Source organism: Lepidochelys olivacea (genome assembly GCF_965140295.1).
Source record: "Lepidochelys olivacea isolate rLepOli2 genome assembly, chromosome: 1".
NCBI lineage: Eukaryota > Metazoa > Chordata > Testudines > Cheloniidae > Lepidochelys > Lepidochelys olivacea.
The window spans coordinates 244,846,937-244,872,819 of NC_140411.1; the positions used below are offsets into that span (position 1 = coordinate 244,846,937).

A 25,883-nucleotide genomic window follows, 5' to 3' on the forward strand; every position below is an offset into this window, starting at 1 on the left:
GAGCAGTTGGGGAAAGCGAGGGGGACTCTGGGCAGCAGGCCCAGCGCAGGGAGACGCCTCAGCCAAGAGGCTCTGCAGGCCAGGCTTGGATCATAACCTCGACAGGGCGGGGGCGACACTGGGAAGAAGGGTCCTACCACTTAGAGCCTTGAGAGCATGTGGCCACCACCAGAGCAAGTGTCCAACCCACAGCATCCCTGCAGCACAGCCAGGGCCTGAGAAGGAGGCCTGGGACTTACAAGGAACAGACTGTGAACTGCCCTGACATTCCAGAGACACTGTGATGTTCCCACCCACAGAGCGGGTTGATATGTTTCCTTTAACCTTTCCCATTCTTCTTTATTCTTTTTAAAATTAATTGTTGATTAAATAACTTGCATTTGCTTTAACTTGTACGTAATGGTCAGTGGGTCAGAGAAGTGCCCAGTGCAGAGAGAGTACCCTAGAGTGGGGACACCCTAGGCCCTGTCCTAGGTGGGCCCAGCCTTGTTGGGGTTACAAGGACTCTGCCAGACAGGAGAGTGGAAGGGGAGTCCTCAAGGGCAGGGAGGCCACTGGGTAAAGGAAGTGGGAGCAAGGACTCAGATCCTTTCGCTAGCCCACTTCACCGGGGTAGTGCACAAGCCAGGAAAGTTCCCCACAATAGCAGGACTATTCCCCTGCTTACACCTAGTAATGATTTCACTGTCCAGCTGGTAAGGGGTAATCCAAGGTTCCTAGCAACCAAGTCCTTAGTGGGACCAAACATCCACAACCCTTCTTAGAATAGTTTAATTAGTCTGCTTTGTGATGTCTCTAGGAAAGATCTCCACTCCCACTGTTTGCAGCAGTTACAGCTGGTCATGACAATCAAGGATCTTTTCCATTGGGGATCCAACACGGGTACAGAAAAACCCTTCTGCTTCTTCCTTTTGACACCATCTCCTAGATCAGAGAATCATAGAAGTGTAGGAGTGGAAGGGACCTTGAGAGATCATCTAGCTCTGTCCCCGCACTCAAGGCAGGACTACATAATTACTACACCATTCCTGATAGGTGTCAAATGTTCAGTTTCTGCAGAGGCTTATGTGTCTCTTACCTTCATTAATTTTCCCCTTTGCATTACCACCCACCTGTGGCCAGGAAAGACCGAATGTATCAGATAACAAAAAGTGCCTTTTCCTCACCCACTTTACCCCTCAATCCTATTATGACCCTTAATGCTACCATGAACCAAGTCCCGTAACTTCCCCTCCGCGCCCTCTCCCCCCAGCATTACTGGTGAGAAAAGGATTTAGTTACTGAAAACTATATCATGTTCATTCCACACACCTACACACACAAAATATCTGCTACACTGGAATTAAAGTTGATATGTACTAAAAAGACTTACAACACGTGTTAGAAGTTCAGAGTTTAGACTTAAGAATGACCTATAATGGAAATAAAATTGATTTGTACCTTTTCTGCTTCTTTATGATGTGTAAGGACAGCCTTATAGATTCCCCATATTCTTCCCCAGGAGATTTTAGTCTCCCCCCTGCTTTTTACTTTAGAAGTATCAGGATCATCAAATCTAGTCTTCCCTATTAGACTCCTTGGATGCCTCACACGTGGGTTGGTGTCTTTCTCAGCCCCTATGTGAAGGTGCCTTAACAAGGCACCTTTTCACCAGAGTTCTAAATAGGTGTTCAAACAAACAAGCAAACCACACACACAAAAACCCAGTTCAGAAGGCAGAGTTTTAATCCACCTCTCTCCACACAAACATACACACACAATTCCCTTCTCAGTGAATCAAGTTTCAGTAGCATGGTTCCCTCTGATTAAGATTTTCAAAGCAGACTAGGAGAGTTAGCTACACAACTCCCATGGAAGCGAATAAGTGTTCTGTGGCTAAATCCTTCAGTCCAGTGAAAATCTCAGCTATTTGTTCACCACGCATCCAGTGTAGTCAAGGCCTGAGTTTCTAATTTAATAGCATATATTACTTTAAAGACTCTACACATCTCAAAGAAATCAAAAGAGTGGAAAAAAGCCAATGTTTTTTCCTCTGCAAGTTTAACTTTATAAGAAATCCAAACATTTAACATTTTGGAAAGACACAGATGATTTGTCACCCAAACACCTTAACTCTGCTCCCACAGAGATGCTCTGAGAACAAGCAGAGTCAGATGATCCATGATCACAAAACTAGATTTTTTTTTTTTTACTTTTATTTGTACAGTGCACCCTTCATACAGGTGCACACAGACCAAATTTTCTAATTTCTGATCAAACAATTTATTGAAGGCAATCATTTCCCAGTACACAGATTCCATGCATCACCAGATATACAAGTGTCATTAGCCAACTAGATAGCAGAGTTACCTGTACAAAACTCAAAAGCTGAAATCATGGTATTAAGGTTGCAAGACAGGACAAAATTGAATGTAGCGTTGTAGCATGTGCTTTATGTATGAAAGCAATGAGCCCAAAGGTCTGTCATTGACAGTCACACACAATCACCTGCAAAGCATACAAGTCCAGAGGCCTTTCCAAGTTTAAGCAGTGCACCATCATGTGATGCAGACTTCTTAAAGACCCTGTGAAAGAAAATGAATGGGAAGCTAGGGGACGGACGGGTTCTGGCATTCTTACAATGATCAGTCCAAATTTAAGAAGTTCAGAGCTGCAGGCTGTGTCCTGCTTTAGAAATGACAAATAAATGGATGTTTCAAAATTAGAGTTATCACTTTGAGTTTTACATATAACGCTGTAGGAAACCCACCCTCCTGCCACTGTCCCCATATTGGCTATTGACACCTGTACAACACAATGGGCATGGGACTCATCAGTCTGTAGGTCAGATAAAAGGCCTTTGCTATGACAGAAGATTTTCCCCACATATGCCCTGGCCATTTACAATAGGGTTTCTCATCCATGTAGATTCTCTTAATGTATGAGATTTGAGCTGCCACTGAAATGCCCCCATATTCAGTATACTGATAGCATTTCAACTCCATGTAGGTCCTCTAATGGCTAATAATGCAGATCTCTTTAGAGCTTCCTCTGCCTTTTGTTCAGAAGAGCCCACTCCTAGGTGAAATAGATGGCCACCTCCTCGAATGTCACTGGTACATGAAATAGGTGTTCTTCATGCAGCACCTGCTGCTCCCAAGACAAACCCACTGCTCAGTCCCAGGTTGAGAAGGGAAGGGCAAAGCTGAATCAAGCTATTACGAACAGTGTTCATAGTGCTGTGCTGGGGACATTATCTAGCTAAGCCTTTGTAACAGAATCGTTCCCATGGTATCTAAGCTTACCAACTGCCTCATAATTTCTCTGCTTACCAGAATAACACATGCATTTGTGTTTGCATTGCATACACCCAACAAAATGAATATTCTCCTGCCATCTTCCAAATCAGCTTGGCCACCAAATCAGCTTGGCCATCAGCTTGCCTTCATTCTCTGGATCTCTGTGTTGTTGGGTCTTCCCCATAAGGGGGAGCTCAGGGGGCTGCTTGCACCTCTTCTCACCCTCCTCCCTGATAAAGGAGGGTGGGAAGCACGGAATGGAGAATGCTTTGTGATACAGGACAGTAAGAAAAAGAATAACCCCCGCCCTTTCAGGTAAGGGGGCAGAAGAGGGTGAAGCAGTGACTTGTGGGAGGGCCAGATGGAGGTGGTTGACAACCTGAAGGGTTAAGGACAGTCATCTCCTCCTGTACAGGCCCTGATCCATGCACATTTTAGGTGTGGAGGAGAGACATATGGTGGGGTCTTTCCCTGCTGCACAGCTTGGGAGCTGCACAGCTGGGAGGGGCAACTATAATGCAGAGTTCCTAAGCTCAGAAGGACTGGAGCTCAGATGATGGGCTGCTTAGCTGACTGAATGGCATTTCCTCTACCTGATACAAATGGCCTAACTGCTTCGGAAGTCTCTCTTGCACTCTCCCCCATATTCCTTCAGACAGAGCTTCCACCACTTCTGAGATGGCTCCCACTCCCCAAGTTTTGTAGCCACACAAGAGGGGTAAGCGGGCAACCATGCTGCACAGAAGCTTTTGCTAAGTTCCCCTAAGATTCGGCTTAAAAATGTATAATAATGTCCTCTTATGTTTGGAGGCCAGGTGCGGCGGAAGGGTTAGCTTTCTCGGCATCACAACATGCCTGATGCATTTTTAGGAGGATTTTAATTAAGAGATTGATTGTGAGTCAATAGTTTCATGATCAATTAACATTGTAGCACTGCTTCCGCTTTGTTGCGTCATTCAGTCCAGCAAAGAGCCACTCCTGACAGCATGGGCATAGAGTACCACATGGCTCACGGGTCCCTGTCTCAGTGTCTCTCTCCCGCATGGGTGCTCCGGTGCTGAGTGAGCCCTGCACTCTGGCTGAAAGTTTTCCCGCACTCGGTGCACTCATAGGGCTTATCTCCAGTGTGGATCCTCCAGTGCTGCACCAGGGCAGAGCTCTGGCTGAAGCTCCTCCCACATTCCGTGCACTGATATGGTCGCTCCCCTGTGTGGACTCTCTGATGCTGGGTGAGTGCCGAGCTGTCACTGAAGCTCTTCCCACAGGTGTGGCACTGGTAGGGTTTGTCTCCTGTGTGGATCCTTTGGTGGGTGGTGAGCTGCGAGCTCTGAATGAAGCTCTTCCCACACTCGCTGCACTTGTAGGGCTTGTCCCCCGTGTGGATTCTCCTATGCTGCGTGAGGTGTGAGCTCTCACTGAAGCTCTTCCCGCACTCACTGCAGTGGTAGGGCCGCTCCCCAGTGTGAATCCTTTGGTGTGTGATCAGTGTGGAGCTCTGGCTGAAGCGTTCACCGCACTCCCCACACTCAAAGGGCTTGTCACCGGTGTGGGTTCTCCGGTGTTGAATCAGCACCGAGTTCTGCCGGAAGCTCTTCCCACACTCAGTGCATTGGTAGGGCTTCTCTCCCGTGTGAATTCTCCGGTGCTGAATGAGACCCGAGCTGTCCACAAAGCTTTTCCCGCACTCGTTACATTTGTAGGGCCGCTCCCCTGTGTGGATCCGCTGGTGGGTGGTGAGCTGGGAGCTAAAGCTGAAGTTCTTACCACATTCGATACAACTGTAGGGTTTCTCTCCAGTGTGGATCCGCTGATGCTGCATGAGTGACGAACTCCGGCTGAAGCTTTTCCCACATTCATTACACCGGTAGGGTTTGTCCCCAGTGTGGATCTCCTGGTGTCTCAGGAGGTTCCCCTTCCTACTAAAGCTCTTCCTGCACTCCACACATTCATATGAGTTTTCCCCAGCATGAACTCGCTGATGTTTCAGGAGCTGTGACTCCTGATCAAAGCTTTTCTCACACTCAGAACATTTGTGGGGTTTCTCTCCCAGGTGAAGTCTCTGATGCGCTTCCAGATCTGAGCTCAGGCTGAAGCTCTTACGGCATTCAAGACATTTATAGGGTCTCTGCTCCGTGTGGATTTTCTGATGCCTGATAAGGTTGGAGCTCACACTGAAGCTTTTTCCACATTCATCACATTTGTAGCGTTTCTCTCCCGTGTGGATCCTGTTGTGGTTGTAGAGAGTGGAGCTCCGATTGAAGCTTTTCCCACATTCAGCACATTTATAGGGCCCTGCTCCAGCATGCAGTCCTGGATGTTTCACGCATGTTGAGCTGTCAGTAAAGCCTCCTCCGGATTCAGTACATGTACATGGCTTCTCTCCCTTGTGGATCTTTTGATGCTGAGTGAGGTGTGAGCTTTGATTGAAGCTCTTCCCACACTGCACACATTTGTAGGGCCTCTCCCCCGTATGGATCCTCTGATGAGTAACCAGCGTCGAGCTTACACTGAAGCTTTTCCCACATTCACTGCACTGATAGGGTTTCTCTCCAGTGTGGATTCTCTGGTGTTTGATCAGTGCCGAATGAACACTGAAGCTTTTCCTGCATTCTGTACATTGATAGTGATTTTCTCTGCCGCGCGGCCTCTGATAGTTAATGGGGCCAGCATGCGTGTCTAGTTTCTTTCCTGCGTCTAGCTTCAGCTGAGGATTCTCCTCTTCGCTTTCTCTCACAATCGCATCATCTAGGGAAGTAAAGAGAGAATCCAGACAGCACTCATTGCTTGTGCTCAGGAGAAAGGCAATCTCAGGGAAGCGTAAAGGGTGTGTTACAAGTAAGACACTAAGCTTAAGGGGATGAGCTTAAGGGTGTTTCTGCACACTACAAGTGCTACACTGGCAAGCTGCGGAGCTGCAGTTATTCCACTGTAGTGCAGACATTCACTACAGTGATGGAAGGGGTTTCGCCATCACTGTAGTAAATCCATCCTCTCTAGAGGAGGTACCTAGGTCGAAGGAAGAGTCCTTCCATCCACCTAACCGTGTCTAAAGTGGGAGTTAGGTTGAGCTAACTACATTGCACAGGACATGACAATTTTCACAGCCCTGAGTGCTGTAGCTAGGTTGACCTAAGTGTGAGGTGTAGATCAGGTCTAAGACTATAAGCTTTGCATCAAGCCCCAGCACAATCTTTCCCTAGACAGGGACAGGGAGTGAGGAGAGGGACATGGAAGAAAGAGTTGGGAAGAGGAACAGAGTGAAAGAGAGTGAGGTGAGGAAATGTATGAGGATGAAAGGAAAAGTAGATTGGTATGAGGAGAGACTGGGGAGGCGAATGGACTGTGGGACCTTTCGTTCTCTCCCTCCAGACTACTAAGGACCGTTTTTAGCATGACTATTGTTCTGCAAAAGGCACCTCAGGCTGCTGATGTGGAGGAGAAGCAGAGTGCATCATAAGCAGGGAAACTCAGAGGAGCAGTTTGCCATCAGCATCTCCTGCTACATGGGGATCTAGTCTCCCCAGCTTATTGGGTCAAAAGCCCACCCTATTTGTTTTTAGCCCAAGACAACAGTGGACTTTGCCTCTCCCCCACATCAGGGGATTGAGGAACTTTTTGAAGAATACAAAAAACTCTTAACTTGGTGCTAGGGGTGCTCCAGTGCATTTCCTATCAATGCTATCACTGAGAAGAAAAAGAAAAATTCAGGAAAAAGCACCAATTAGAACAACATTACTATCCACACCAACATCATGTCACATCTTGCCACCCACACCTCACCTAACTTTCCACTGTTTGTAATTTCCAAAAGCTGGAATATTGTCTGCTTCATGGTGCATGAAATACCAAGTGTGTAAAATTTGGCAGTGTGCAGTAAGAGGGCCTGGTGGGGGGAAAAAACAAAACCTAAGACTGCTTTTTTAAAAAATTACAAAGTTAGGGATTTTTAAAGTGGGTTAAACTTTTCAAATTAGGCATTTTTAGAGAATGGAAAGTATATTGAAAATTCAAGCTTATTCTGATTCAAACAGTATAATTTGGGTCATTACAAGGGTGAGATTTTGTTTTATAAGGGAGTTGAACTCCACTTTAAGCTGAAAACCATATATTAGCCAGGGATCTGCTACAAAGCCTCCATAATAAAGAGAAAGTATGTGGTGTGAATAACCAGAAAATATTGGCCAAATCTTTCAAAAGAAGAATCAAAAAGATATGTGCTTTATAAAAATCTCCACTTACGTCTCAATATGGACTTTGGAGCCTAAGTGATTTGGGAACACAAGTCTCATTGGGCACCTTTTCCTTGTAAGTCACTTAGGAGCCTCAGATTTTTGAAACTTGTCTATTTCTTGTCCTCAACATTCATAGTATTAATACAGTTAGACAAATACTCTGGATTTTATATAGGGCAGACTCAAGTTTCTAGAACAGGTGGAAGAATCCCAAGAAAGTTGAGCGCTTGGCATACCAATGTATAGGTGATTCTTGCTAAGAGCCTAACAATGCACTTCTACTATAGCAGAGCCAATGAGATCACAGAACGAGACTGATATGAGACTCATGAGTAAGGCTACGATTTAGTCACGGAGGTCAGGGCAGTCACAGATTCTGTGACCTTACCGGACCGCTGTGACTTCTTCAGCTTCAGCCGACAGCAGCTGAAGCTGTGGCAGGAGCCGGAGCTATGCTCTCCACATAGCCCCACTGTGGGGGCTGCCACCAGGGCCGTGTGCCCCTGTCCTGCAGTGCGGGCTGCTGCTGGGGCTGTGCACCTCTGCCCCGCAGCTTGTACAGTTATTTTTAATAAAAAAGTCACAGGCTCTGTGAATTTGTTTGTTGCCTGTGACCTGTCCATGCCTTTTACTAAAAATAACCATGACAAAATCTTAGCCTTACTCATGAGCTGTGTTGGAATTCCAGCTCTAAAACGGGCTAATTAACTATGTAAATTGATTTTAAAACAGCTCTCACCTGTATAGGGGTCTCTAATGCTCTCCATTTTCTCAGGGCTCCGGAGATCAAAGACATATGGTTTTTATCCTTGTTCCATCTAAGAGGTCACTTCACCCCTAGCAGCCAAAAATCCTGGTCATGGGAAAGAAAACAGGGGTAATGAACCTCAACAACAATCAGATGTGATTAATGAGGGAAAGTATACCCAAAAGCCCCACACAGAGGAAAACCGGTGCCTAACCTTAAGCCTTGTCACTGCGAGTCTGTCTTTCCTTACCTGTCCCCTTTCTGGGAAATGATACGATTCACAGGTCTGACAAGTGAGAACATTTTGGCCCCAATTCTGCATAGGAATCAGTACAGGGAGAGCATTGTGTCTGGATGGAGTCCTATTGACTTAGTCATGACTCTGCACAGGCATCAGGGTTCATCCTTGCCGATTCTTTGGCAGGACTGGGACCCAGAAATGTGATCCTACCCACACTGAGATCAGTGACAGAGCTCCCACTGACTGGTGTTGCAGGACTGTGAGCTCTTCAAGGCAGGGACCTGGCTTTTACACATTCCTGTGAAGTGCTCAGCACATATCTGGGCATTTATTATTATAAAACAATAGGGAAGTATTTGAGGAGGAATTGGAAGAGGCCAGTGACAAAGCCAGATGAAAATCCAACAAGGTATTTAGATGCCTAGAGGAATTTTCAAAAGTGCCTACCCTCATTAGGTTCCTAACTCTCATTGAAATCGAGCTGGCTGTCAGACAAGCTACCACCTGTCCCACCCCTGCCTCTCAGCGCTCCTTTGATGCTCTTAACTGAGTGTCCTGGAGGTTTAAAGCATCCTTCAAAGCTCTCCTCAAAACTCTCCTTTGCTGTGATCCTACCAAAAAAAAAAAAAAAAAATTACCATGCTCATATCACTGCCTGTCAAGCTGCTCAGGGCAAGGGCCATCTTTTTGTTTTGTGTTTATTCAGTGCCAGGATAAAACAAATAAATAAAATAATAATAACAATAACCACCTGCTTAGGCACTTTTGAAAGTCCAACTAGGCACTTATACGCATCTTTAGGTGCCTAAATACCTTTGGAAAAAGTGCTCAGGTAGCATTCACGTTTTTAGGATGAGTAAATCTCATCTTCTTGAATGTGGTTTTTATTCATAGCCTGAAAGAGGAACCCACCTTTCCGCCTTTTTCAAATCCCAAGCAGTTTCTCAACTTTGAATTAACTAGTCCAAATGAAGGAAATATTCTCTCTACACCTGCTAGCTAAACTGAAACCAAAAGGAAATGAAGGAAAAGCTTTTTCCTTCAAACAAAACAAAAACCTCTGAAGTACTTACATTTGGAAAAATTTGAATACCAACTTTCATTGCATTGTAAAGATGGAAAATGATATAGGTTCTTACTTAATGCAGTACAGGACTTTGACCTCAAAAGTTAAAGATGTTTACCCTGACGATGTACATCATTAGAAAAGCAGTACCCTTTAATTCATTCAAATCTGCGGAGAGTTCCCTGATGCAGCACATTTATTTATTTAAATAGTTTCAAGCAAGTTTAGGCCTTAACATAACTTGTCATAATTATCAAAATAATTTTAAAACAGGTTTATTTTTAAAAACAAAAATATATTTAAATGAAAAAATCCAATTTTTTAAATGTAAAACAAATCAACTTTTATTCACTCTGCCTTCCAATACTGGAATAAGCCATACCTACATAAGCACTTTTATATAAGTATATCTGTGTCTACCTTAGGGGGGTTCGCAAAAAGAAAAGGAGTACTTGTGGCACCTTAGAGACTAACAAATTTGAGCATAACCTTTCGTGAGCTACAGCTCACTTCATCGGATGCATTCAGAGCTATTACCAGCAGGAGAGCGGGGGGAGGGAGCATGGGGGGAACCTTTTATAGTGATAATCAAGGTGCACCATTTCCAGCAGTTGAGAAGTTTTTTGTTGAAGAATTGCAACTTTTAGGTCTGTAATCGAGTGACCAAAGAGACTGAAGTGTTCTCCAACTGGTTTTTGAATTTTATAATTCTTGATGTCTGATTTGTGTCCATTTATTCTTGTACGTAGAGACTGTCCAGTCTGACCAATGTACATGGCAGAGGGGCATTGCTGGCACATGATGGCATATATCACATTGGTAGATGTGCAAGTGAACGAGCCTCTGATAGTGTGGCTGCTGTGACTAGGCCCTATGATGGTGTCCTCTGAATAGATATGTGGACACAGTTGGCAACGGGCTTTGTTGCAAGGATAGGTTCCTGGGTTAGTGGTTTTGTTGTGTGGTTGCTGGTGAGTATTTGCTTCAGGTTGGGGGGCTGTCTGTAAGCAAGGACTGGCCTGTCTCCCAAGATCTGTGAGAGTGAAGGGTCATCCTTCAGGATAGGCTGTAGATCTTTGATGATGCGTAGGAGGGGTTTTAGTTGGGGGCTGAAGGTGATGGCTAGTGGCGTTCTGTTATTTTCTTTGTTGGGCCTCTCCTGTAGTAGGTGACTTCTGGGAACTCTTCTGGCTCTGTCAATCTGTTTCTTCACTTCCGCAGGTGGGTATTGTAGTTGTAAGAATGCTTGATAGAGATCTTGTAGGTGTTTGTCTCTGTCTGAGGGGTTGGAGCAAATGCGTTGTAGAGCTTGGTTGTAGACAATGGATCATGTGGTGTGGTCTGGATGAAAGCTAGAGGCATGTAGGTAGGAATAGCGGTCAGTAGGTTTCCGGTATAGGGTGGTACTTCAAAAACAGACTCCAATAAGAGACTGCTGAATTGGAATTAATTTGCAAACTGGATACAATTAATTTAGGCTTGAATTGAGACTGGGAGTGGATGGGTCATTACACAAAGTAAAACTATTTCCCCATGTTTATTCCCCTCCCCCCCCACCGTTCCTCAGATGTTCTTGTCAACTGCTGGAAATGGCCCACCTTGATTATCACTGCAAAAGATTTCCCCGCCCCCCCCGCTGGTAATAGCTCACCTTAAGTGATCACTCTCTTGTTACAGTGTGTATGGTAACACCCATTGTTTCACGTTCTCTATGTATATAAACCTCCCCACTGTATTTGCCACTGAATGCATCCGATGAAGTGAGCTGTACCTCACGAAAGCTTATGCTCAAATAAACTGGTTAGTCTCTAAGGTGCCACAAGTACTCCTTTTCTTTTTGCGAATACAGACTAACATGGCTGCTACTCTGAAACCTGTCATTAGCGGGGTTGTGCCACTTTAAAACTACAGTATAGGGATGTAGTTAAAGCGACACACCTTTTGTGTTTAGACAAGCCTTAAGTTATGTAACGTCTCATTTTCTGCTTTTTATTTTGATCTGGTTACTGCTTATAGTTTCTGGTTAGTTGCAGCATTTCAGAATAGTTTTTTTTTTAATGGGGGGGTTGTTTTGCAGTTTATTTCTTTTGTTAACAAAAAATCAAGTTTGCTCGTTGCAAAAAATGTACTTATATCCCCACAACTCTTTTCCTTTGACCCCAGCCCGCTCCCATCATCTCCCGCCTCCAAATTTCATCTTAAATCCCCTCCCTCTACCACTCCCTTAGCATTCACCGATCTTCCCCAAACTCCTTTCCACGTTTTTCTGAAATCCTGGTAGGCGGCGTACTCGGTTTTGTTAAAGATCATCCGGCTGTGCCTGAGGATCCCTGTACAGCTCCCCACACGCTGCCCCTGAGCTGGGGGGAAAACCGCAGACACCCCCCCCCCCGGCCCATGCCGTCCCTCAGCTGTCCAGCTGGGCGGTGCGGGAGAAATCCTGCCGAGGCACATCCCTTCAGGGTGAGGGGCCCTGGTTCGTTCTCCTTCCCTGAGTCAGTCCCAAGTCCAGGCTCCAGCTCTAGTTCCCTCTTCGTTGCTGTCGCTTCCTACAGGCAGTGATTTCCCCTCCTGGGCCCCGCCCTGCTGTGTCCCCTCCCCCCGCATTACCGAGCCCCCCCCCCCGCCCGGCTCACCCGTGTGGCTGCGGGAAGCCGCAGGAGCGGGTCGCTCAGTGCGAACGCCCGGGGGTGCGGGGCTGTAGCTGTGCGGCGCCAGGTGCCATGTGCACGCCGGGCTGCGGGGAACAGGACGTTCCAGGTCGCTGAAGTCCCCACTGGGCAGGACTTTCTAGTCCTCCTCTCCAGAACCGGCTCTTTGGTTTTAACCCTCACTTCCCCAGACTGGAGAGAGACGTCCCCTTTCCCGCGGTTCTGCTCCTTTGTACCCTTTCCTGCTAGAGGCCACTCACAGCCCCCTGGCCTGCACCATCCCCTGCCACTCAGAACAAAGTTCCCACGGGGCTCCTGGGCCATTTTCTCTCCCCTCTTGGTTTTGGACAACTGTAGCCGGGAAAACAGTTCAAGCACAGGGTCCCAATTTGGGGTTCTGCCGTGTCCCCTTTAGGGTGGTTTGAGCTGCTGTAAATCACTCAAGCTGGCCCTTGGTAAGCTCCCAGAATAAGGGTGTGCTGAGGAACATGCTGATGGGCAGGGTGCTGTTCGAGCACTTGTGCCGCAGCACTGCTCAAAGCCACAGTAATAGTTGGACCTGAAGGATGGTCCAGTGCTTAGGACCTTGAGCAAAGAAGCTTCAGCTGGTCCTGAATAACTCCATGTGTAGCCAAGACCTAATAGCAGTTCCCCCGCTATATTCTCCCATCCAAGTCTCTCCACCTACCAGAGGGTGATGGAGGCTTCTCCACTGCTCCCTTGAATCCTGTACTGCCATTCCCAAGAGAGCAAAAACAATAACCCCTCACCCCACCCCAAAATAACACCAAACGACAGGAGATTAGCAGGAAAACCATGAGAGTGAAATAAATGCCTTGGGGCAACTCTACACTACAAAATCAGTTGACCTAAATTACATAGCTGTACAGCCACACCCACTGCAGTAATTAAAATCACTTTTGCATCTCCACACTATGCTCCTTGTGTCAGCAGTGGGTGTCCTCCCCAGGAGCGCTTACACCAATTTAACTGTCAATGTGGGGCACTCTGGGATGGTTTCTAAAAGGCAGCAATAGTGTACACACTGCAGACTTGTCCCATCAATGTAAGTGACCTACAACTGACATCAAAATGCCACGCCCATGAAAGGCCTAGGGCTTATGTCCATGTAATTAGTGCTATAAAGACACCGCACAATATTTACATTGGCAATTGGCTGTCATTCTTGTCAGTGTCAAGGCTCCATGGTAGAGCTGTGAAATGCTCCGTGGTAGAGCTCTCTGCAGGGGTGGGGGGCTCCAGCTAGAGCCTGGCTGCCAGGCTCCCCGCTGGGCTACTGCCCAGCTTCCCCACTCATACCGGACTGCACCTGCCAGGCTCCCCACTCAGTGCCAGGCTGCACCCACCCGACTCCCCACTCCCAACCAGGCTATTGCCTGGGCTCCTGGCTCCCTGCTCAGCTGCCCCTGGGCTCCCCATACCCCACTGGTAGCCCTGATGCACAGAGGCTCCCTGCTAGGAGTCTGGGTGCTGCCCCCCCAGATCCCAGATCCCCGCTTTTTGCTGGAAGCCTGGGGACTGCCCCCCGGCTCTCTGCTCCCCACCCAGTGGCTGCCATGCTCTCAGCAGGGAGTGGGGAGCCTCAGTCAGCATGTAGGCTCCTGGCAGGGAGTGGGGGGCCGAAAGCCTCAGGGCAGCACCTGGGCTCCCTGCAGGGAGCTGCAAGTGGAGCTGAGAGCCTAGGCAGACAAGCTGGCATGTAGCCCAGGGCTGCTCCTACTGGTAGTCACAGAGCATTTGACCCCCTAATTCCTGAGCTACCAGTAAAAGACAGCCTCAAAATGGAGCCCTAAGCTCTCCTCCCTCATCCCTTCACCGCTGGCACCATCAGGAAAGTGGGGACAGAGGACCAGATATCAGTGCTAGATAGACAGAAAGGGGGAAGGGAACCAGGTCAGGGAGGAGGGGCAGAGAGAGAACTGGTTACAGGGGGCAGAAGGGAAGTGGAGCATGGGAAATAGGGAGTAGGTGCTCGACAGGAGGTAGAGACCCTGGCAAAGAGGGCAGGCAAGGCCTGGGGGGTTATGGGAGGGGGATGGCACAGAGAAGCAGGGAGTGACTGGGAGGAACAAGGCAGGAGACAAGGGGTCGCAGTGGGAGCTGAAAGGGTGGAAGAGCCTGAAGGGAGGACCAGGCAGAACAGCTGCAAGGGGAGCACATATGGGAGAGTGTGACACTAGGCCAGAAAAGACTCATGCGCTGGGGCCGGGGGACAGGGCAGTGAGAAAGGTCCCATCCCTCCCAGCCCCCTCCCAACTCAGAGGAGAAAGGAGGGGAATCTCAGCTGTGGCAGCTGGTTAAAGAGCCTGCAGGGCTGCTGCCACTGCCTCTGCTCCTGTGGGGGGGCCCTTCACCCTCAGCAGGGCCCTTCAACCTGTTGTTTCCCCACAGGCTGTGCTCAGACCTGACCCCCACTGCTGCTCCCTGCCAGAAACAGCTGCTAGCAGCCTCCCACCAGCATTCACAGGCTGCCAGGTGTTCCTTCTCTGGCCTGCAGCACTTGTGTGTCTCCACCAGGGATATCCCAGCTGGCCTCTTACCTGCTCTAGGCCAGTCCCCAAGAAAGGCCCCTCCCAGCCAGGACAGCCCTTTTTAGAAGGGTTTCCACCTGCCTGCTCTCATTGGCCAGGTGTGTCTAGGTGGGAGGGGAGTTACCCTCCCCTTGCTGGAATATGATCCCCCAGGGTTCCTCCTGGGGGCAGGGGAAGCCCAGGAATGAATGAGCTGCTCAGCAGATTCATCACACTGCTGCCCGCAGTGTTGTGCGGGAGCCTTCTCCTTTGCAGCTCCTGGCACCTTAGCAGCCTCCTTCAATAGGCCTCAGCCTCAAAATCTAAGAACAGCCTCTAGCAAAATAGTCAGGCAATATTTAAAAAAATAAAGCCCGTGAGTTGAATTCTGCACTCAGAGGTAAAGAGTCAGAGGCTCCCTATGTGTAGGATTCTGCCTGGCAATTTTGCCGGAAACCAACACAAAACAGGAGCCACCTCCTCTATCTTTCCTCCTAGCCCTTAGTGCAGCATCCCCTCCTCGGAAACACCCGTTTTCTGACACTTTCCTGCAGCTTCCTCCCAGTCCTGCACCTCTTCTAGCACACCTCAGTCTCCAGCAGTCACCTGTCTCTGCCCCCTACATTGTAGACTACTACCCCTCTCCTTCCCCCAAAAGACTTCTGGTCTCCTACCTCCATTGTTCCAACGTCAAGCATTCAAAACTCATGAGTCAGGCCCCCCAAATCAGGAGACTGACTTAAAAATCTTAGGTTTCAGAGTAGCAGCCGTGTTAGTCTGTATTCGCAAAAAGAAAAGGAGTACTCGTGGCACCTTAGAGACTAACCAATTTTGTGAGCTACAGCTTATGCTCAAATAAATTTGTTAGTCTCTAAGGTGCCACAAATACTCCTTTTCTTTTTACAAATCTTAAGAATTTAAAAAATCATATTTGGGAGTGGGTTGAAAAAAAATTCTTCTGGTTTTTGAGTCTTCAGGGCACAATCAAGAAGGCCAGAAGTGTACTTTTCCTTTTTAAATAAAAGATTCTCACGTAATCACTTGACTTCAGGAGCTGGGGATTTAAGGACAACACCAAATATTGCGAGACTCTAGATAAAACCACAAGAGATAGGACCACTGCACCTCTATCCCACAAAGCAAGCTGCTTGAAGTGCTATTGTCCCTTCTCTCGGTCTGGCCCTCTGCAGTATGTTACTGCATATGATGAAAAGCAGGTCACTATGAGGCCAGCTGTAGCTCAGCAGTTTGGGGTGGAAGACCAAGGCAGGAGCAAGTAGGGTAGGAGAGAGGTGAGAAATAAAGGAGGGATAGTTAGATTATGGGTTGTTGTTGTTTAATACAAACCAACACCTGTGAATTTAATTTCTAAATATGCAATTAAAAATCTAATCACTCACTCATTGGAATTCAATGGGCTAAATGGAATACATTGAAATAAGATACCTGAGATAATATTATTAATGTCATAGAATATCACGGTTGGAAGGGACCTCAGGAGGTCATCTAGTCCAACCCCCTTGCTCAAAGCAGGACCAATCCCCAATTTTTGCCCCAGATCCCTAAGTGGCCCGCCTAAAGGATTGAGCTCACAACCCTGGGTTTAGCAGGCCAATGCTCAAACCACTGAGCTATCTTCCCCCCTATATCATTGTATCAGGCTCTGGGAAAGAAGCTGCTATGGAGAGGATCTGGAGCTATTTAATTGTCCATGCTATAAAAAGGTTAAACTCACCAAACCAACACTTTTCTCTGCTGAGGGAAGGTGTAATCTGAACAGATGGGAAATATACATGGGAGAAATCAGATATCGAGGTACTCCAGGGCCAAAGTGACTGTTCAGTCACAAGCTGAATCTGGATAAAATGAAAAGCGTTCTCAACACTACAGGGAGGATCCTCTCTATCTAGGTTCATACCATGTTCATTACTATGCTGTATGAGTATTTTTTAAGTCTTCCTTTTCCCCCTTTCCCAGCCTTTCCTGGACTTGCCAGTCCAACACTCACTCCATGTCCACTCTGCTCTCCTGTACACAGTCCATCCATTGTTTTCTTGGCCATCCCCTTGCCCACTGCCCACAAACTCTAGTCTCAAGTGCACCCCAAGAGGATCTCCGTCATCCATCCTTCATACACTTGAGCTCTTTAAGTGGCTGTATCATTTATCTTTTTACAGATATGTTGTATGAATTTGCATTTCCATCCCATAGACCAACTCTAATTCTCCTGCTATTTTCCAGATCCCCACCTTATCTGACCGCCAAGTTGCTTCCCTTCTCCACATCCGTGCCTTTTTCTGTGGTTTTGCTCACAAGGGGAGGTATGATGGGTAAGCTGGGCCTGATTCCATCTGCTGCCTTAAAAGAACAGAGTGGGAGGCAATGAGTCTGAGATCCTTTGTGATTCAGGACAGCAAGAAAAGAATGACATGATCCATCAGATCTGCTCTTAAGGAGCAGGAGATGGAGCTGAAGCAGTGTCTTAGGGTGGAAGAACAGTGGGACACAGTTGCCATCCCTTAGTGCTTAAGACTCACCTTCTACTCCTGTGCAAGTCCTAGACCATGCAGAGATGGCTTAGGAGAGGAGATCCTCATAGCATGTGCTGCCCAGTTGGGAGCTGCATGGCATAGGACAGCACTTGCCATGACAAAAATGTTGCAGTTTTGCTCCTGCATGGCTTAGCAGTTCCAGATGGCATTTGTTTCTCCTGCAGCCATCTCACTACTCCCCTTTGCCCCTTCTGACTCTGACTTCCATTCCCCCTGCCCACCCCCACACACACATTCTGTGATCCTACAGGAACAGGTAAGTGGCTGCCATCCAGAATGTCTAGTTGCACCAGAGCTCCTGAGAAGTTCCTAACCATTTGATTTAGAATTTAATTATTTTAAAAAATTATTTCTCCAGCTTCTAAGTCAAATCTATTTCCTCTCTCCTCCCCATTTGCTGGATCTTTCCATGTCTGGTGCATTCTTAGCTTTCAATAACACTTGGTTATTGACCAATTTCATCATCAGTTAAGACAATTGCACCACTCCCAGTTCACCAACAAATTAAAATACAACCCTGTGACATAAATTAGAACCATTGACAAAAAGTATTGGTCTAGTGTGCTGCCTAGGTCAAAAAGCCCTCCTTCCATGCAGATACTCCCACAGCACGTTGAGTCAGGGGGAGCTATCACTGAACCTTTTCTCATGTTCATGTGTGGCTCCTGTGTGGAGTCTCTGATGCTGAGTAAAGTCCACATCTGTCACTGATGCTTCTCCCACATTCAATACATACATAGGTTTGCTCTGTGTTTAGGCTCTCCTCAGATGAAGAGCCTCCTCTTCACTTTCTCTCACAATCCTGCCATCTACCAGAAGACACAGAGAATCCAGACAATGATTCAGTCCTGTGCTTGGGAGAAAGGTGATCTCAGAGAAGAAAAGTCTGCATCACAAATAACCCACTCTTCATAAGATGTTAGACCTTGGGTCCAGCTCTAGCAAAATCCATGGAGCGAGATGAGCAAAGAGAATGCTCCTAAGGAGGGGGCCCCTCTCCAGTAGGGCACCTGTCCTGGCACAGAGAAAATGGTGAGGCACAGTGTTCCCCATAGGCATGGCTCAGCTTGACACATGGCTCAGAGAGGGCAGAGCCAGCTGCAGATAGGGCTACGGGGCTGCAGCCAGAGAAGGAAGTGCTGGGACATGCCAAGCCAAGGCCCCTGATGCTAGGGCAGGGCAGGGCCCAGCCCAGAGACTGCAGGGAGAAGTTTTGTCCAGCCCAGCACTCCCACTCCCCATGGAAAGCCCTGGAACCCAGGCTTTAGACTCCCTCCTTGCTGTTGCCCCGCAAGGAGCTCAACAAAGTGCCAGGACCTCCCCTCACAGCCTGCAGTGCTGAGACTGCAGTAGGAGCTCCCCTGTTGGGTGGGGAAGCGAGTGCCCCAGCCATTGACTTCTGTGCAGGCAGTGGGCCCCTGGCCGTGGGGCCTCCCTGCTTTGCTGTCTTGGGCATGGTCAGGACAGGGGTTGCTGGGTCTCGGCTCAGAGCTAGCCAAGAGAGGGGTCAGAGGGCTGGGCTCCTTGAGCCTCCCCCTCATTGTACCCTTGGAGGTGAGGCATGGAAGAAAGAGTGAAAAAGTGAGGGGGGGGGGGGGAGTATGTGGATGAAGGGGAAAAAAAAGAGGGGAGGGAGGAGATACCAGTGAAAAAATGGTGAGGAGCATGAACTTAAGGGGAATCTGCTGCCCGCCCCCCGACTTTTGAAGGCTTTTGTGTTGTAACATAGTGGTAAATCAGGAGGGTAGTTTTGTGGTGGCATCTCCCGCTATGCAGGGGAATACAATTTTCCTACCTACAAAATCCCAAAGCAGTTCATATTAAAGTGAAGGCTCACTGGCAAGTCAGATACATGACTGCTCCTTTCTGACTCTGCCAGAGCACCACAGAGACAGTGAGATGGGACTGAAGTACAAGAGCTCATATCAGCTATGTTAAAATTCCACCTTTGTACTGAATTCAATGATAGCCAGGTGCTCAGAGACCACAGTGACAGACGTGGTATAAGAACTGAAATATAATTCAATAGCACAGTTTCAGGCAGTATCTCTGAATCAGCTGCTTTTGAAAATGCCACTTGTAATTTACTTCATAAATAGAGCTGGCCAAAACTCAGGATTTCCAGTTCTTGGGAAATTTTGATATTTCAAAATGTGGTTTTATTCCAAATTGGACCAAAACTGAATTTTTTGACATTTCCGGCAACCTGGCTGTGACGGGTTGTCACACGCGGTGTGCAATCTGGGAACCATGGGAACCGCTGTGCCCCTCTAACCACCCCATGGGGCTGGCCCTGTTCACACTGCTTCCTTAGTTGGAGACACAGCCAGCCTCACCAGGATGTTATTACCCAACTCGACAGCAGGTGGTGCCACCCTAACTGAGCTGCCTGAGTGATGTACCGAAGCAACCCAAATACAAACAGCAGACACCAGCCAATTTCCCAGCTCCCCAGGTTCACACCCTGTGCTGGTTGCAAAATTATACTGTGTTGCATTGCACAGGGATCTGCACAATGTAAGCTCATAATTAGTTCACTCTCCCCTCAATGTGGGAAAAATATGCAACAAGCCTGTGTTAACCAAACTGAGATTTTTCCCCAGACACTTCACTCAAAGGCACACTGGTTTAGATAAAGCAAAAAACAAGTTTATGAACTACAAAAGCTAGATTTTAAGTGATTATAAGTGTCAGCAAACAGATCAAAGCAGATTACCTAGCAAATAAACAACACACAAACTAAGTCTAACATACTAGACAGATTGGATATGAATTAGCAATTTCTCACCCTGGTTGATGATACAAGCAGTCCACCATGTTTCCATACACAGGCTAGAAATCCTTTTAGCCTGGACCCAGAACTTCCCCCAGTTCAATATTTGTTCCTTAGGTGTTTCCAGGAGTCTCCTGGGGTGGAAAGTGAGGCCCCTAAATGATGTCACACCCCACCTTATATAGCGTTTGCATATGGCAGGAACCCTTGGTTCCAAAAACAGTTCCCAGCCCAGTTTGTGGAAAAATACAGGTATCCAAAATGGAGTTCAGTATCATGTGGTCTGGTCACATGCCCTTGCTGAGTCATAGCAGCGATTACTTACAGGCTGGCTGAAATGTTTACAGGATGGTTACGCTCTGCCACAGTCCATTGTCTTTGCTGATGGGTCATCAGCACTGTTTAGCTCCTTCATTGTTCTACCTGAAATGCTAGCTGACTGTGGGTGTTTTTCAGAGTAAGCACATTTGAAATACAGATACACTATCAATGTTCATAACTCCAGATACAAAAATGATACATTCATACAAATAGGATAATCATATTCAGCAAATCATAACTTTTTCAATTACACTTTACAAGACATATATTGTACTATATGCAGCATAATTATGTCATAATCATATCATAACCATACCACTATGAAGAATATTGGATGCAGTGTCATATTGGCAATTAAAAAAAAGTTTCAGAAACACTGACACATGTTGTTTCCAAAACAAAATAGGCTCTCTGAACCCCAGTAGCCACGGACTGAAACTGACATTCTTGTCAGTTTCATGGCTGCTATAAGGCTAGGGCTGGAGCTTTCAGGGCTTACAATCTCCCTGCCACAGACCCAGGAGCCTGGTAGTCCTGCCAGAGCTCTCAGGTGTTCCAGCCTCCCTAGCATGGACCAAGGAGCCTGGAAACCATGAGGGCTTTCAGGTTAGTCATAGAACCAGGAGCCTGGAAGTCTTAGGATGGGCTTCTTGTGTCCATGGCTCTATGGCAGACCCACCATGCAGACTGCCTTGGGGTCAGGGAATGCAGGGCTTCCAGACTCCCAGGCTAGTTGGCTCCCAGGGCTGCCTCTGAACCATGGATCCTAGACACCCAGAGCCACAGATTCTGGAAGGTTTCCAGCAAAACCCTGCCTTCTTTTAGCTGAAAATTCATTGAATGGTCACTGTTTGCACAAAACAATTCAGACTTGATCAATCAGCATTTTCCAGCACAGCGTCAGACAGCGATAGGTGATACCTAACAGAATGCAATTAAAGATTGCTTGCATCAGTCACAAAGGTTGATGATTGCTCCATTCCCTCTCCTCTCTCATGTGCATGCACTGCTTCTCCTCAAAGAGACAGTAGCTTCAAAAACTGCAGTCTCTTCTGTTATTATCCAAGACCTGCACTATTAATAGCTAATGCCCACATAGTTCCTATGATGGCTCTGGGTCTGATGTTCTTTGGCAGCCAGATAATATTTAAATCATTCTACCACAGATGCAATCCACTCTCAGGGACCTTTTGGATGTAGGTTTCTTTGAATACCAACCTTGTGGGTCAGGTCACAATACTTCACACTCAGATTTGGCCTGGTCACCCCTCTGTTGACAGAGGGGCGGCTAGGCAAAACTTGAGTGGTGCTGTGACCAACCACCACCACCGCTGTGGGGTGACTGCAGCGTGGGCTTGCTCTCCAGTCGCTCCCGGTCCCCTTGAGGCCTTGGTGTTGGGAGAGGGAGGATAGCCCCAAGGATAGCCACTGATTGGGACTGCAGGAATGCCCCTTGACAGCCCCTCCTACTGCTCCTCACCCTGCAGAGATACTGCTGTGATGGTGGACTTAGACAGCTGTGATTATGCAGAGCCGAGGGGAAAGAGTGGTGAGGAAAAGGAAAGCGGAAAAGGAAGGGGAGGGTTGGGCGGAGAGAGGAATAGTAGCGAAGGCAAAGGGTGCGAAACAGAGGAGGGGGGGGAAAGGCAGACATGCCAGAGGGGTTAGACAATCAGAGCCCGGGGGACATTTCCCTGGGGGCACTGGGCGAGGCACAGGCGGGTTCAGAGAGGAGGCGGATCTGGTTACCCACCAGCCTAATCAGCTGCACCAAACCAGGGCCCCACTCCCCAGTGCCCAGCCCGCCAGCCACCCAGAAAGTTTTGAGTAGGGCCTGAGCTCTAGGGGTTGGCACGAATTGTTGCTGTTAATACCGCCCTCCCTCCCTCTCCCCCCACCCCACACTCTGCCCCATCCCAGGCCCCTTGGCTGGCTCCCCGCGGTCCTTTCTCACTCATTCAGTGCCCCTATGGACTTCATTCTGCTCCCTGCACACGCCTTGCATCTCTCTCCTGCTCCCTCAGTGAATCTAGCACCAGCAGCTGCCAGCCTCTGAGTCTGACTCCTGCAGAGCCTGGTACAGGGACTGTGGGGAGGCATCTTGGGTTGCCCCTGTCCTTGGGCTTCTGGGGGTTGGTACAGCTCCTGACACAGCTTAGATTAGCCCTGCTTGAATGTTTTCGAGACTTTGGAATGTTTTCTGAAAATGCTAGTTATACTGATAGCATGGGAAGGACATTGGTGCAGATGTTAATTTAAATAATGTGTAATGTAAAAAGCCAGTAAAGAGGTGGCAGAAATACAAATACAGGTAATGTGTAGGTTTAATGTTCATTAGTATTGTAATAGGTTATAAGAGGAGTAGCCTTGCTAAATTGTGAGAGATTTCCAATTAACACACACTAGAAGGTTACCATTACATAAGAATGGCAATACTGGGTCAGACCAAAGGTCCATCTAGCCCAGTATCCTGTCTTCTGACAGTGGCCAATGCCAGGTGCCCCAGAGGGAATGAACAGAACAGGTAATCATCAAGTGGTCCATCCTCTGTTGCCCATTGCCAGCTTCTGGCAAACAGAGGCAAAGGACACCATCCCTGCTCATCCTGGCTAATAGGCATTGATGGACCTATCCTTCATGAACTTATGTAGTTCTTTTTTGAACCCTGTTATAGTCTTGGCCTTCACAACATCCTCTGGCAAAGCGTTCCACAGGTTGACTGTGTGTTGTGTGAAGAAATATTTCCTTTTGTTTGTTTTAAACCTGTTGCCTATTAATTTCATTTGGTGACCCCTAGTTCTTGTGTTATGAGAAGGAGTAAATAACACTTCCTTATTTACTTTCTCCACACCAGTCATGATTTTATAGACCTCTATCATCCCCCCTTAGTCATCTCTTTCCCAAACTGAAAAATCCCAGATTTATTAATCTCTCCTCATATGGAAGCTGTTCTATACCCCTAGTCATTTTTGTTACATGATTTTGTAACAGGTTATGGGATTGTAAAGCTATACTTCATTCTGTTACCAGTGGATTGATCACCCATTGATACACTATATCATCTTTGAAATTGAGTATAATTGTAGTACTTGTGTAAATGGTAATTGTAGGGCTGTTTGCTTAACTAACCATTTTATTTCTGAATAAAGTTTGTTTCAATCATTCAAAGGGTCATCCAGGGCCCGCTACTAAATTAAATTGTCTGTAACTGATTTAGAGACTCGAACCCAAAAACTAAGTGTGGTTTATTGCATCCCTAGCTTTAACAATTTAATACTAATTGGGAACATTTAAAATTCAGTATCTGTGTGTGAAGAAAGGGCTTGGTGCAGGGCACTAGACTGGCCAAGCTAAGATGCAACAGCCCTTCCTGAACTGAGAGGGGGGGCAAGATGCATGGAATACATGGCGGGGCCTGGAATGTCGGGGAGGGCAGTTTAACTGACATGAGGGCTTGTGTTGTTTACCCCAATGGCAGAGAGGGGAGACAACCCTGGGCTGGTCCCTGTGTGACTGCCCAGCTGGACTCAATGGTATGCATTTGGGATCATGCCTCTTAGGGAAGGCAGAGCGGTAGCCAATAGAAAGGAAGCCATCCTGGGACTTCACCTCCCCCGCCCTGGTCCCCAGCAGGGCAGCTCTCTCCAGGGCAGGGCTGGGTGCTAATCGGGCAGCAATAAATGAGGGGGATGCGGTGTGGATTGACAGGAAAGCTGCATGTGTCATGGGGGTGAAGCCCAGAAAAACAAAGTAAGGCTACGGGGGAGCATAGTGCCCACCAGGGGAATGGAACCAAGGAGACCCCATTGGTAGGTGAGGTGCATTTACTGTGTGTCCTTGGGGGACAAGACCATGGAAAGGGGGCTCCCCTCATTGAAGGAGCAGTGTGTTTTGGGGTGAAGCTCACATGGAGGGTTTCTCATTGTGGGGAGCAGTGTGAGAGTGTGTCTGTGATGGGGCTGAAGCTCAGGCGTGTGGTAGAGTAATATGCGTTTGGACAGTGAAGTCCAAGACAGACGGTGAGTCCCTTGGGGGAGTAGTATGCGCTGAAGGGTCAAGCCCAGGACGTAGAGGTCCAATTAATGGAGGAATGTGGGCTAGTAGGAGGTGGGGTGGATCTCAACATGTGAGGTGCAGCCTAAATTTGTGTGTGTGTTGAGAGAATGAAGCCCAAGAACAGACTTCCACTGAAGAGCATGAGTGTATGTGATGGAGAGGAATGAAGCAGGGGAGGGTGGGGTTCCCCTATAGGGAATACTAAGCATTTGGGGTGAAACCTAAATAAAGGGAAAATTCCATTAAAGAGTAGCGCGATATTGGGAGACAAAGCCCAGGAAAGTAGAGTCCTATTATGGGCTCAGTGTTCATAGGAGATGGGAGGAAGCAGGGTATTGAAGCCCAGGGCCCAGCCTTCAGAGCAACGGAACCATCATTATTAAGTGTCACCATCTCTTCTCCTCCTAGGAGAAGCCTTCCTTCAAAAGGCTGAAATCCACTTCTCCTCTGAGCAAAGGACAAGGGGTGGTAAAGAAACAAGAGAGAAAGTTTATCCTGATTTTTCAGACACTAAACCGTGAACAGAGGGGAGGAAAAGAGAGTCTAGAGACTGAAGGAAAAGGAGCAAGAAATGAGGTAGGATTCACAAGAGCATGAGGAGGTTAAGACAAAAAAGAACTGGGCCTAGGTTTGGGAAAAGGGAAACTAGATTGGGAAAAAACACAAAGAGAAGCCGAGGGACATACACTTTCTTCTGCCATCTCTGCATTTATTCTGAAAAGGGAGAGGGGAAGTATTGAAATCCGATGTCCTACATTCTGTGCTGCTCTATGCCTCATTATTACATTTCAGAAATTATACCTCTTCCAGGAGACACCTTCTTCCACAAGGCCTGAATATAGTTTTCTTCTCCGCAAAGAACAAAGTGAGGAAAAGAAACAAGAGAAAAAGAAAAATCACAGGAAGTGGAGAAGAGCATTAAATGCAGGGGAAAGGGAAGATGGTGGTCTAGAGCGAGAAGCAGAAGCATCAGCAGCAGTAAGAACAAGAATTACGGTAATAATAGTCAAGGCAGGTTGAGGAGCTTAATAATTGCAATCTTCCTACACCCGTGTGGCAGATATCGCAGTTTACCACTTTCAGATTATGGTCACATTCTCTTTGTGTGTCCACAGGGAAACAAGAGTGAAGGTAGGAATGAGCGTGTTTCCTGAATCTAGAGAGAGACAGGAAGGAAAAAGAGAGTTCTGCGATTTTAAATTTCAGAGTAAAAAGTGCAATTTTTTATGCATTAAAACCAAATGTTCAAAAAGCCCTCCGGTAATCAACCAAAACAGCTTCTATCTGCCAAAACCCAAGTTCTGGAGTCAGATTTTACATGGCATAGCTGGGGTTGGTAGCACTACCTATTATTAAGATTGCCCAATATTTCCCATGATTAGAGCTTATTTTTAGTTGCTTATAACTCTGCCAAACTTTAACCCTTTGGACTGA

The 25,883-nt window shown here is 47.3% G+C and overlaps 1 protein-coding gene across 4 annotated transcripts; it reads right to left on the reverse strand.

Annotated features, from left to right (window-relative positions):
* Positions 1 to 1,715: 1,715 nt before the first annotated feature.
* Positions 1,716 to 20,169, reverse strand: LOC311527028 (uncharacterized protein). 4 transcript variants are annotated; one of them, XM_084640576.1, is made up of 4 exons: positions 12,202 to 12,341; positions 10,139 to 10,917; positions 8,250 to 8,363; positions 1,716 to 6,023 (listed from the first exon to the last, which is right to left on the reverse strand). In XM_084640576.1, exons 3-4 carry the CDS (start codon positions 8,275 to 8,277, stop codon positions 4,303 to 4,305), a joined length of 1,749 nt encoding a protein of 582 aa, XP_084496702.1. In that variant the 5' UTR covers positions 8,278 to 8,363; positions 10,139 to 10,917; positions 12,202 to 12,341; the 3' UTR covers positions 1,716 to 4,302. The 4 variants fall into 4 exon arrangements, with proteins under 4 accessions (XP_084496702.1, XP_084496701.1, XP_084496704.1 ...); XM_084640575.1 differs by having other exon boundaries at positions 10,103 to 10,917; XM_084640578.1 differs by lacking the exons at positions 10,139 to 10,917; positions 12,202 to 12,341 and adding an exon at positions 20,088 to 20,169.
* Between the last annotated feature and the right edge of the window lie 5,714 nt (positions 20,170 to 25,883).